Genomic DNA, 14046 nt, shown 5'->3' on the forward strand with positions numbered 1-14046 from the left:
ACGAAGCTTTATTTCAAACATACAAAGGTAAAGAAAAAGAAAGAAAAGAAAAGAGAAACATTTAAATTTAAATTGGTAAAGCAAAAAAAAAAAAATGAAAGAAAAGAATGAAACAGCACATCCCCCTTGATCCAAGAAGAGGATCTGTGAATCTTTTATAGCTCAAACAATCAGACAAAAAGATGGAAACACGACAATGTCCTGATCTGTATTATCCCTGATTTGCCTTTGTGACCGGAAAGCAGTATGTAATAATTGTAAATAATAATGTTGTTTTTTTTTAAACCTATTTTAAGATGTCATGACTTGTTTGTAAACGTAAACAATATCTACCTTGCACTTGGTGATTATATTCCAGATACAAGAGGGCTGAAAAGATGGAAAATATTAATCTGAACATGAATGCCTGAGGAGCTGACCAAGTCGTCCTCTGATCTGACATGAACGTATGAAGATTATCCATGGGCTCGTGTTGGTCGAGCTTCACTGCTTCACTGCTTCATTCTTCATCCATTCATCCTTTGAGCTGAGGCAACAAGCGACGTTGCTATTTGAAGCTTTGAAGGATGTTTAGAGTTACGTTTGAAAATTGCTCCTATTTGTGTGTTTTTTGTTTGTTTTTTAAAAATTATTTTCATACTTTTAGTTTTCCAGTTTGAGGATATATGATTGTCAAAGGTTTCCAGGGTCACGTTTGACGTGCAAATGACAGCACTGAAATTTATAACCGGTATAAATTTGAGTATTTAACGGTGCTTGACGCTTCTGTACCGCCCGTGTTTCCAGCCTACCCCATTTTTTGTTAGTGTCTCTATTTATTTACTTTTTAACTATTATTGGCAGAGTCCTAGACAATGTGCACTAAAAAAAAAAAACTCTGATATAAATTAAACCTGGGCCTGAACTACAGCAGTGTCTCATTTCCAAATCTAAATGTTCCAGACAGTCAAAATAGAATAAGTTAATAAGATTGCTTAAAGCAGTGTTGGAAGATTTATTGGATGAGCTCAGGGATTCAGAACAATCAAGCTGTAGTGCATATTTACTTTGCCAGTTCTCGCCCACAGAATCTGAAGTGACCTTATGTGTCATATTTATATGTTTTACTAGAACTGCCTTAAAGTGCTTGAGTTTCTTATGTGTCATATCTTTTTTGTCGCCATGTCATGAAGCAGTGAAGTGTCACAGGGATTACAGATGAAGATTTATAAAAGCATCTACATGATAATCTTGTGATGCCCTTTTCAATAGCATGTAGTATTATTGTACGTTTTTATAAATGGAGCTGCCTTTTCATTCAGAATTGCATCTCGACATGACTACAGTTGAGAATGAATTTCATACGTGGAATGAATTAACTGTAAGAACAAGTGCAAAAACAGCTGTTTTGGTTTTGCTCTTCTTTCCTTGACCGGGAAATGTTAATGTCAATCTGTTGTTTGCTGGTTTAGCTGCTGATCCAGACGTTGGTCCACCAGCATGTTCTCGTTGCCAGTTATCAGATTGTGAATAAAAACTCAATATATGCTCTAAATCCAGTACATATTGAGCTGGTTTGATCAGCTATGTTGATGTTTGATATGAGTACTTTAAAAGTGTTATCATAATGAAGGAGCTGAAAAAGGTGTTTCTACTTTGCACATTTCTACTTAATTGTTTTATACTTTTTGTACTTTTCCTGACAGAAATGTTATACTTTCATTATTGTTGCTAAACATGAGTGTAGTGACTCTCACCTGAAATGTCACATCGTCCTTTAATAAGTATTATTTGAATGTTTGGGATTCACAGCAATGACTGTTTTAGCAATGAAAATGCCCTTTCCAAATAAAACAACCACAGATTTTGATGTTCTCAAACATGTCCGGCCTCGACATTATTTTTTTTTTAGGATCTGTGGTATATTTAAAAGATGAAAAAAACATGCTCCTTTCCATGTTCAACAGGGCTGTATTGTAAGAATAATTTGGCATTCAATAAACTCTTTAAATCAATGGTTTAATGAGTTGTCTTTTTTCTCTTTTACCATTCATTAGGCAAATAACCACATGCTCACGTTTAGTTTTTTTCATTTTTCTTTGCAAACAGACTGTTATAAGTTATAAACAACGACAGAACATCACTTTTCTGATAAAAGCAGACTCAAAGACACTTTATATTGCATCATTCATTCACTCCATATTCGATTGTGTCAGTTTTAAAAGCGTCACTCCTCCTGTTATAACATGGAGGCAGCAGACCCACAATTGTCCATTCTTCCTAGAAACCTAAAGATGTATATTTGCAAATTGGTTCAAATGCTGCATTTTTCCATCAATACAAAAATCGGTCACATGATGTTGAAACACTCGACATTCATTCAAATTGTGATCGCCAGACAACTTTGAATCAAATCAGCAGCTCTTGCAGGTATCCCCAGTCTGTGTGTCACCAGTCAATGCAAAATGTAGCTGAGAGGGTCTGAGCTGCTTCACACTGCTCCCACTCTGAATGTCTTCACATGGGGGTGACACTAGCTGTGCACAAATCGTCCCCGGCGCAGCCACTGAAGAAAATGGTCACGACTGCTGGTAAATGTTACCACCGGCACCAAAACGATAAGAGCATTGCATTCATTTTGCTGACTCATGCATCACGATAATCAGACCACATCCTTTACGTCAAAGACATAAACCCCAGGGGTGCGCATTATGGTGCATTTCAGTGTCTTCATCCTCACTTCAAAGAAGAAGAGATGCTCCACCTGAAGGACTTCACTGTTTTTATCTCATATTTGAGTCTCCTTATTGTCCAATCCAGTAAGTCCTTTTTTTTCCTTTTTTCTTCTTCTCAACAATACGGCTTCTTTTCATAAACCATCTATTGACCAAGTTGTCTGCATTTCACATGATGTCATTTGTCTCAGGCCATGGGTTTGAGATTATTGGAGGGAAAGAAGTCAAGCCACACTCACTGCCCTTCATGGCTCTGCTGGAAACCAAGGAACCAGAATGTGGAGGGATTCTGATTGATCCAAAATGGGTCCTGACCGCTGCCCACTGTAATGGGTATGAACCTGGAACATCAATTTAATCAAATGTTTCCTCTTAAATCCCAACAGTGCATCTTGGATTTGAATGAAAAATACTGCACCGTGTTTATCCTAAATCCTGGCGAGGAAATACCACCCTGTCAGCATTAAATGACAAAAAATGGTTGGTCTCTGAAAATAATTTAAAGCCTACAATCATACATTGTGGTTTTTCTTTGGTATAAAACTAAACTCGTCTTTCAAATTTAAATCTATTTAATTTAATGCAATTGTTTTTGTTGCCAATAGGCTAAACAGTGGCACCATGCAGGACACAGATAACTAAATTAAATAATTACTCAGTAGAAACAAAAATTATGTCACAGCAATATTTTTGGACAACAAAGTGTGCGTGAAAAGTGGAAGATGGACACAGAAGGAAGAACACTGGTCTTTGCTTCTGCACAAATGTCTCTTCCTTCAATCAACCACAAAAACCATCGGGCTCAAAACAAGTGACACGTAAATCACTTAGTCATTTCCTTCTTGTCTGAATACAAAAATCCTAACATCTCTACATGTCTGTAAATTAAGGATTCATCATAAGTGAATGAAAGTCTGGTGGAGTTGAATTTTAGATTATAGGTTCACCTCAGCCCAGATACTGTGAGTGAATTAATAAGCTTTCGCTCATTTTACAGTGACAATGCTCATTTATTTTACAAGAATGAAAACGGTTTGTAACCTTCTATGACCTTCAGTATTGTCACTTCCTGACCATACAACAACCACTTCATCTAAATGCAGGGCACACCCTGCACAGCCTCGCACAGAGGAACAATCACATGTATTCACTACAACAAGCTATTCAAATTATAACCATGCCTTCATGGGGATAACATGCAAACTGACCCCTAAACCACTGTGCAACCCTTTATTGTCTTTCTCCCTTAGGCAACTCAGATACACGCATGATCTGGCCAGGTGTTTTTGACATGTCTGTAATCAGAGTTTTCTTTTCAGCACTATGAAAGTGCTGCTGGGGGTGCACTCCATCAAATCACAAGATCAATTCAGACAGGTCAGAACGGTGAAGAAAGAGGTTCCTCATCCCTGTTATGAAGCAAAGGACAATCTCAATGACCTCATGCTGCTGAAGGTAAATTACTATAGCAGTAAAATTCCGGTTTGATTTCACTTGTGTTGACTGTGACGTATCCGCGCTGCACGCCTCGTGTGTTGATTCTTAAAATAAGTGGCAGACTCTTTAGGCCACACGCCGTTGTTGTGAAGTGATGTCGCAGAGTAATCGGGTCAAGAGGTAGGGCGATGACATCATCATTTTCAGCATATGTCCGTCTTGCCCATCCGCACGGCAAAGCAAAGCCGGTATTTTGAAATTATTCCACTCTGGAACCCGTTTGACAATAAAAAATATATATATATTTTCAGGCTCCTAAAATGCCGCGCCATGTGGATGGTCGGCCAAAAATGGCGCGGTTACATGAAACGCCGTTGTCGTGTGGACAGGGCCTGAGTCTGTGTGAAAGAATGTAAATAAAGATTATTGATGACGACACGCACAGTTGTGTTGGAATATTAAAATTTTAACATTTCAGTTAACAACCTTAACAAACAGAGTTTCACTTAAAGAAAAGTTCAATTAAAAGTCAACATTGAAGAAGGTCAACCCAGTCAGCATCTGTCACTTTGTTTTGTTTTTTACATTCCAGCTTGATAAACCAGTGAAATCAACCAAGGCTGTAAAACATCTCAAGCTCAGTCCAGTCCGGGAGCCGGCCGCTGGCAGCAGCTGTCTGGTCGCTGGCTGGGGAAGAATAAACAACATCGTCCGGCAAATGTCAGACGTCCTGAGGTCAGTCAACGTGACTGTGATCGATAGAGCCAAGTGCAACTCCCCTAAATATTACAACCTCAGGCCTGTCATCAGCAACAGCATGATATGTGCCGGCTCAGACGGTACAAAACCAACTGATACCTGCAAGGTAGGTTCACCTAAGAGCTGTATGCAACTGATTTAGCTGTTGAATGCTGGGGAATGACCAGTGATGACCATTGAGTGTTTGATCTCTCTGTAGGGGGATTCGGGGGGACCCTTGCTGTGCAACGGCGTGCTGGTTGGAATCACCTCATTTGGAAAGTACTGTGGGAAGATAGAAAAGCCTGGAGTCTACTCTCTTCTCACAGAAAAACAGGTCAAGTGGATCAAAAAGGCAATGAAATTATCTGAAATATAATAAACTTTTGTTTGGACGTTAAAAAAAACCCCTCTGGTCTTATTTTCATGTCGAAACAGTTGGGACATTTAAAATCTTCTTCTTCTTCTTCTTCTTCTTCTTCTTCTTGGGTTTCATGGCAGTTTTGCATCCATAAAGTTGTCTGACTCTGCTTGTAGTTTAGAAGCAGGTCAGATCACATTTACGACCAAGCATTATAGAAAACAAGGACAAGACAGTTACTTGGGCAGGAGCAGGCTTACACAAGCCAGCAAATGTTTCATACGATTTCCTCTAAATCTAACACCACTTTCTAGAAATGCTCATCAATGTAGCTGAGAGGGTGTGAGCTGCTTCACACTGCTCCTACCCTGAATGTCTTCACATGGGGGGTGACGTCAGCTGTGTCACGTACACAAATCGTCCCCAGCGCAGCCACTGAAGAAAATGGTCACGACTGCTGGTAAATGTTTCCACCGGCACCAAAATGACAAGAGCACGCCTCAGTTCTCATGTCATACTTGCATTCGTTTTGCTGACTCATGCATCACAATAGTCAGACCACATCCTTTAAGCCCACCACATAAAACCCAGGGGTGCACATTATGGTGCATTTCAGTGTCTTCATCCTCACTTCAAAGAAGAAGAGATGCTCCACCTGAAGGACTTCACTGTTTTTATCTCATATTTGAGTCTCCTCATTGTCCAATCCAGTAAGTCCTTTTTTTTCTTTTTTCTCTTTCTCAACAATACGGCTTCTTTTCATAAACCATATATTGACCAAGTTGTCTGCATTTCACATGATGTCATTTGTCTCAGGCCATGGGTTTGAGATTATTGGAGGGAAAGAAGTCAAGCCACACTCACTGCCCTTCATGGCTCTGCTGGAAACCAAGGAACCAGCATGTGGAGGGATTCTGATTGATCCAAAATGGGTCCTGACCGCTGCCCACTGTGCTGGGTATGAACCTGGAACATCAATTTAACTAAATGTTTCCTCTTAAATCCCACCAGTGTATCTTGGATTTGAATGAAAAATACTGCACCGTGTTTATCCTAAATCCTGGCTAGGAAATACCACCCTGTCAGCATTAAATGACAAAAAATGGTTGGTCTCTGAAAATAATTTAAAGGCTACAATAATAGAAAACCAGTTGATGAGATCTTTTTTGTAATGTAATATGTATGTGTCATTAGAGCCAACATCATTCAAACAGGAACACAAATGATCCCAAGCGATATTATTGCTCCAAAATGTGCTTGTAAAGTGGAGAATGGACACATTGAGGCAAAGGAGGAAGGAACACTTGAATTTCATTCTGCACAAGAATCTTACTTTAGAAAAACAACAACACAAGAACCACCAGGCTCAAAACGAGTGACACTTTGAACAATCCTTAAGTTTAGTTTCACATTTTGATATGTGCAACATGTTTTATTGAGAACCACATAAGAAGATATTAAAACAATACCTCTATACTCACTCTTTTGGACTTTAAGTCAATTTGATCTGTAATCAGCTGATTTTTTTTTTTTTTTCAGCATTAAGAAAGTGCTGCTGGGGGTGCACTCCATCAAATCACAAGATCAATTCAGACAGGTCAGAAAGGTGAAGAAACACGTTCTTCATCCCTGTTATGACCCAAAGGACAAGCTCAATGACCTCATGCTGCTGAAGGTAAATTCACATTGCTGTTTTCGGTAGTTATTAGAAACCCAAGATTTCACACCCAAAATGAAACTGGCACGCGAAGCCCCATTACTTGTGTGTGCTTCTTACTGGTTTCCTGTGATGAATAAACCTGCGTTTTCTTTTCTGTAAAAGCAGCAGTGTACGTATACATATGTGTGTCATTCTTTTTTTTGGCTCCTTTAATAGGTGACTGACGAGTTATCCGTGTGAAAGAATGTCCAAAAAAATAACAAAAAATTCTGAACGCACACATAGTTTGTTTAAAAGCATCGTAAAACAGTTATTTCTTATCCTCAATGTTAGGTACTAGCCAGGGTTAATGACAGTAAAGGATACTGGTTAATACAGAAATGATGAAACTTGGATCCGTGTTTTCGAATTCTTTCATTGCTTGCATGTATATTTCTATATTTTGTATTTACAGATAATTTTTTATCATTTTTCTTTTAAATTCCAGCTTGATAAGCCAGTGAAATCAACCGTGGCGGTAAAACAACTCAAGCTCAGTTCAGTCCAGGAGCCGGCCGCTGGCAGCAGCTGTCTGGTCGCTGGGTGGGGGGAAATAAAGAGCAATATCAAGCAAATGTCAGACATCCTGAGGTCAGTCAACGTGACTGTGATCGACAGAGCCAAGTGCAACTCCCCTAAATATTACAACCTCATGCCTGTCATCAGCAGCAGCATGATATGTGCCGGCTCAGACGGTACAAATCCAACTGATACCTGCAAGGTAGGTTCACCTAACAACCGTATGTGATTCACTCAGTTGTTGAATGCTGGTAAATGACCATTGAGTGTTTGATCTCTCTGTAGGGCGATTCGGGGGGACCCCTGCTGTGCAACGGCGTGCTGGTTGGAATCACCTCATTTGGCAAAGGCTGTGGGCTGAAAGAAAAGCCAGGAGTGTATTCTCTTCTCACAGACAAACAGATCAATTGGATCAAAAACACAATGAAGTTATCTGACATATAATGAACTTTTGTTTTTAATTATTTTCTCTGCTTCCACAGTCTCTGTGTCCTTCCAAATAGATTTTTGTATCATGGAATCTTTATCGGTAAATCATGTTGTAGTTGCTAAAAATATGAACAAAACCAGCTAACCTTTGCTTGAGCTGCAGGTGTAGGAGGCTAATGTAACCATTTTCAACTGTCGCTTCACTAATAGTTGTTTTAATAGCTAGTCAAAAGTTAGTGCCAGGGCTGTGTCAGACCTTCTTGAGTGGTTTGTTTGAATTTGCTTGCTTTCAGGTTAAACCCAAGATACTTGCATACGAGTCTTATCCTAATGATTTTGCCTTATCATAAGACATAAGCATTAGGAGAAATGGTGACCCTAAATAAAGTGAATAAGAATATGAGTGAACGTCGTCTTTGTGTGTTAGTTTTGTGTCTGAGAGTGCCTTCTTAATTTGGACAAAGTGTTATAAAGAATGAATGCATTCTGTAAAAAAAAAACATAAAAAAGGCAAACATCTCTCTCAAAAGTAAGGGGTTGTATAATATACTTTAATTAATACTTTTTAACATATGACACCAATGAAGAGAGTTTTAAGCTGTATTTTACTTTTTGTATTTTACCACACACACACACACGCACGCACACACGCACACGCACACACGCACACACACACGCACGCTATTTCACTGCCTGTTGTTCGTGCTTTCGTAGTGCAATCACAATAAATATGTATGTGAACTTGTCAGGTTTAGGCTACAGACATTTATTAAATCTGCAAGAAAGAAGAAGACAACAAGAATGAACGTTGGTTTTACTCGCGAGGAGAATGAACAGGAGGCGCCCAAGTTACACCTCCGACCCACTCTGAGCTCCCTGCCACTCTCCTGCGCTTTTATTTAGATTAACAAATGGGAGGGTTTACACAGGAAAAAGAAACACATTGCTATGCTACACATTTGTAGAGAATCGCAGTCTCCCCTGGAGGCGTGGGATTCTACCGAGACATCAGCTGAGGCAAGGTTGCAGTGTTCTTGCTTATCAGCCTCCGTCACAGTGCCCCTGCCAAGGCAGAACACATGTTTATACAAAGTTAAAACAACAGCGTCTGAGTTACGCTGCAAAATAAAGACAGAAGGAATAAGATTGAGATTAAGCATGAATATGGAAACTATATATATAAAAAACACTCTGACAGAACTGAACTAAAATGACTGTGACACCAGTCTGAGTTTCCTCTCTGTGAGGTAACTCTGGGTCGTTTGACAACCATAAATTCCTTTGACTTTCTGTGCGACTCAGCGTTCAGGCCTTTCTACTGATGTCATTGAGTCACTAGATGGCGCTCTTTGCTTGAGATGGTGATGCAGCCAATACCACTAAATGAGCTTCACTGGGTGATGAGCTTTGTAAAAACAATTACAATTCTCCTATAATTAATGTAATTGCATCTGGGAAAGCGGGGTGAGCTTCAGGTTAAATCAAGTCAAGAAATACTTTATTAAATAATTAACATAAAAGATAAATAATTCAAACTTTACATACAATTTCTAAATGCCCGAAAAATGCAATTTTTACCACTATCAACTTGATGTTGACCAATATAAACTTTAAACTGTGCACTTGTGTGTGCAACTAAATTTGTCTTTGTGCTTCTGAAATATTTAGCTTGCCAGTAAGTGTACAGTCCTGTGATGACAGAATCATTATGCTTTGTTTAAAACTCGTCTTTTTGTTGTGGAGAAAGAGGGAGAAGTGGTTTTTCTCAGTGGTTTGTGATGTACTTAATTTTTGACATTTCTGGTTAAACTATTTATGGATCTGTCAGATTTTCAATATGTGCCCCCCCACCCCGAATGAAAAAGAGTACATTTGGTGAACCTGCATGACTCATGAAAGGCAATGTTTAAACAATGAGGACCAGGCCCCGGCACAAGATGTCTTTGAACAACCTTCACAGTCTGTCAACAGGTATTTGCCCACACTTTATCTCTCTGATGATTTTGAGTCTTTTAAACAAACAGGCCAATTGCTGAGTGTGTACAACTATTCAACATCATTGTACTTTTGCAAGCTGTTGAAGTGTAATGATTGCTAACCTCCCAATGTAAAATCTTCCAGCAAATCCATGGTGGAGTGCAACAGTTGCAGCAGTGACAAATATGAATATATTCAGCCGCTTCTTGCCAGCCTCACCAGGTCCAACAACAACCAATTGGCCCATGAACATTCTTTGTCTGACCTGGGCAAAAAGGACCAAGCGTCGGCACAAGATGTCTTTGAACAACCTTCAGAGTCTGTCAACAGGTATTTGTCAAAACTTTCTCCCTCCGATTTTGAGTCTTTTTAAACAAACAGACCAAGACAATAGCTGCTAAGTGTGTACAAATATTCAACATCATTGTACTTTTGCAAGCTGTTGAAGTGTAATGATTTTTAACTTCCCAATGTAAAATCTTCCAGCAAACCCATGGTGGAGTGCGACAGTTGCAGCTCTTACGAATACAAATATATTCAGCCGCTTTTTGCCATCATCACCTGGTCCAACAGCAACCATTTGGTCAACAAGCCTTGTTTGTCTGACCTGAACAAAAAGGACCAGGCCCCGGCACAAGATGTGTTACAACAACTTCCAGGCTCTGTCAACAGGTATTTGTCCAAACTTTATCGCTCTTTATCGCTAAAGATCACCACAACAAAATGAAAAGGAGACAAAGTGCACGAGTTCTGACCTGCCTTCCCACCGATGGAAAAGAACCAATCCAACAATAACTCAAGTAATCACATCAACAACAAGACAAGCTGTTATTCATAATTGAAAAATGACTGGATCAGTTGGATGGGCTTTATTTTACATATCGTTAATTAGATAGCTACACTAATCTTGGTTGAAAGGCTGTTTAACCAGCATTTCTTTACACAACAAATGTCATTTTGTTTTTCAGATTTGGGACCTGGAAATAAAAATGTGAGCAGACGACAATAGAAAAAAGCAAAAAAGCAGAAAAAGAGAAAAGCTTCCCAATGGTGAACCTGAGACAAGAGGAGCCCCAAATTTCCAATCCCCACTTTATAAAACAAAATAAAAATGTCAAAAACATCTAAATATTGCTGCATGATGATGAGTCCAATATGTAACCAATATGTATTTGTGCTTGTTTTTCAGTCAAGCACAAAGTGTGACAACGATCTGAATTTTTATAAAATACACAGTAATAAAAGTGATGATACTGATAATTAAAGAAATAGATTAAGAACTAAATAATACTAATTAATAGATTAGAGGATAGAAGACTATAAATGACTTGTGCAACAGCAATCATACATACATACATTCACATACACCATAAACTGTATATAGATCAGTGGCATGCAGTCACAGTAGTGTGGTTAGGCAGTGCCTACTCAAGGCTGAATTGAAATTAATGAAAAATGTATTAAATACCTGGGGCTGGGGTTACAAATGTGAAAACCATATCATTTGAAAATTTTATTTTGAAAACCAAGAGTTTGACTCTGCTACTAGAGGTTACTGTAAAATTCACAATACGAGCGACCATGAAAATCTCAGAGCGGCTGGCAGGGGCGTTTCTAGACCCCCTTGGGGCCCCGGGCAAGAAGGACTATGGGTTCTTCCGGTGCCAGAATAATGATGAATGAGGTCCAGCACGACAGATCAGTAAAGAAATGCTTAAATAATTAACATATAAGATAACTATTTCAAACTTTACACACAATATCTAAATGCCAGGAAAACAAACAACTGAAATGTGCAAAATTCGAAGTATGATAAAAATGCAACCAAGCACAAAAACAAACAAACAAAAAAAAAAGGAATTGAAATGGAAAGTAAGAACTGTGACACACACTTGTAGTGCAATGTTTTTTTTTTTTCTTAAAAACTGCTGTTTGCAAACTGCCTCTTCCCATGAAGAAGACATAGATCTTCATATTACTCAGACTGGAACAAAGTGGTGAGAAGATATAAAAAGAAAAACAGAAGCCAAAAAAATAATAAATACAAAATACTTGCTTGGCAACAGGTTTGCCCTTGAGTTAGTTGGAAGGGGAAAAAAAGTGTAAACCACACCTACGAAGTTGCAGCACGTTCTTTATTTGAACTCATAAGTGAATTATCACTGACCAGCATCTGCTTGTGTGTTTACATTGTTGCCATGGCGACCAACAAAGGCTAGGGGACCCACCTCAGTGCCACCGAAACTATCAAAGCTCGCCACGCCCATATCAACCGATTGTCTTTATTGATGTAGTTTGGTAGTGTTTAGATAGTCATTTCTGGTAGGTGAGACACACACACACACACACACACACACACACACACACACACACACACACACACACACACACACACACACACACACACACACACACACACACACACACACATACGCAACCCGCTCGTAAATGTTTACCTGTACTTGCATCACCTGCAGGATGAGGTGCCCACCTTGCCTCACCTTTCCCTCGTTTGTGACGCAGACTCACCAACATTCAGTGAAACTTTGTTTGACAAAGGCAGCCGGAAGCTGCAGTATCCTGGCAGGTGATTCACGGTATTTATATGTTAATTAAAGTACAAATACTATCCACGTCTTGTGTCATACTGGTCATTTCCCTGGTCAGTAAACCAGATCAGCAATAAGCAAACATATGATTATTAGAACTAATATGCAGGCAGGTACAGTCTAATAAACTTTCAAATAGATTTTAGTTTGGTGAGAAGGTTTTGTTTCAAACTATGATGATACAACAGACAGTCGCGACACTTTAGATATTTAGTTCCATATATGGTTTGCACAGTGTTCCTGAGCCCATGGAGTTGTTTCCCCTCCAGATTCCCTGGATCATTTAAAGAGATTATGTATGTATGACGATGAGACCTTCTACTCTTTAACCTTTAAAATAATGTTCTTCTGGCTATAATGAAGTATTTTATTCTATTCTATTCTATTCTATTCTATTCTATTCTATTCTTTGGTAATGTCAACATCATTTCCTGCTAATTTCAAACCAACCATCATGATCTCGATACCTCTAGAAAATGAGATAAGTATGCCCTGTGGAGAATTTTCACAATTATGACAGTAATGAAAATAGATTTTAGCTTCTCATTTCCCATTAATATAAACACATTGATTGATTATCTGTACTGTGCCCATGGGATAAGTCCATATCTAAGCTAAGCTATGTGTGAATAGCTCTTAACATTGCAGATACCTGGACCTAGTAAACTGTCAGGTGTGGAAAAAGAAATGTATAATCTTTTACAGATCTTCACTTATGAGCCTCTTCGTGAAGCCGTGCACTCCACACAGGAAGTCCAAAAACACAAAATACATTGAGAATCAACTGTGCAATGAATGTGTATCAATGATCCTATTTTACTTCATTGATTCAACATTAGATCACGTCTGAAGGAAGCAGCCCGGAAATCTGACACAAATAAGACATTATATGACCCCATAGAGGACAGTAGCTTTCACTTTTATCATTTGATTTCAGACGTTTATATGGGAGGTGAAGTGACAGATCACTTGTTTTCTACTTACCCACAATAAAAGCACAGAGACTGACAAAATAAAAAGTCCTCCACAGCTCCTTAAACACTCTTGAGATTTACAGCCGCGCACATGACAGAACATTGTACAACATCACAAGGTCTGCTGGAAACCCACAATCACCTCAGTTGTAAAATCTTAATATAGATAAAACAGTTTGAAACACCGTGAGGAGAACTTATTAAAGTTTCTCTGACAGTTTCTTTTCCTGAGGTTGAGATTTGAGATGAGAGCTGAATGGTTTGATTCGGCTTTTGCCTGTCGAGATGTGGATGAGAGGAGACGCCTCCATGATGACACTGTGTGATGGATTAAAACCTGTAAGCACTAAAAGTATCCATGTGTCGTGTAACAGATTAGTTCGGATCCTTCCTTGTCATTAAAATAGCATCCAGGTGATGTGTGGTGATTTACACGTTTATTGAAAACCTGACATCTGGTGATCTCCCTGCAATTATGGCCTTTTAATAGCTTAATAGCAAACCTTCCTGTGGAAATGTTTTGGTCTGTTTTCTGTGTCTCGGCTTTGTTCTGAACCATCTTATTATGTTCAAGACTTTGTGAGAATTT

General features: G+C 38.9%; 2 protein-coding genes across 2 annotated transcripts; both read left to right on the forward strand.

Annotated features, from left to right (window-relative positions):
- Window positions 1-2734: 2734 nt before the first annotated feature.
- Window positions 2735-5268, forward strand: LOC308132684 (granzyme A-like; the record flags this gene model as incomplete). Its single annotated transcript, XM_080499864.1, has 5 exons — window positions 2735-2798; window positions 2906-3047; window positions 4034-4169; window positions 4744-5016; window positions 5110-5268. 5 exons carry the CDS (start codon window positions 2735-2737, stop codon window positions 5266-5268), a joined length of 774 nt encoding a protein of 257 aa, XP_080355990.1.
- A 628-nt stretch (window positions 5269-5896) lies between these two features.
- LOC308132785 (granzyme A-like) lies at window positions 5897-7912 on the forward strand (the record flags this gene model as incomplete). The annotated part of the gene is made up of 5 exons (XM_080499969.1): window positions 5897-5960; window positions 6067-6208; window positions 6790-6925; window positions 7398-7670; window positions 7754-7912. The coding sequence occupies 5 exons, from the start codon at window positions 5897-5899 to the stop codon at window positions 7910-7912; spliced, it is 774 nt and encodes a 257-aa protein (XP_080356095.1).
- Between the last annotated feature and the right edge of the window lie 6134 nt (window positions 7913-14046).

This window comes from Blennius ocellaris, assembly GCF_963422515.1.
Source record: "Blennius ocellaris genome assembly, chromosome: 7".
NCBI classification, from domain to species: Eukaryota; Metazoa; Chordata; class Actinopteri; order Blenniiformes; family Blenniidae; genus Blennius; species Blennius ocellaris.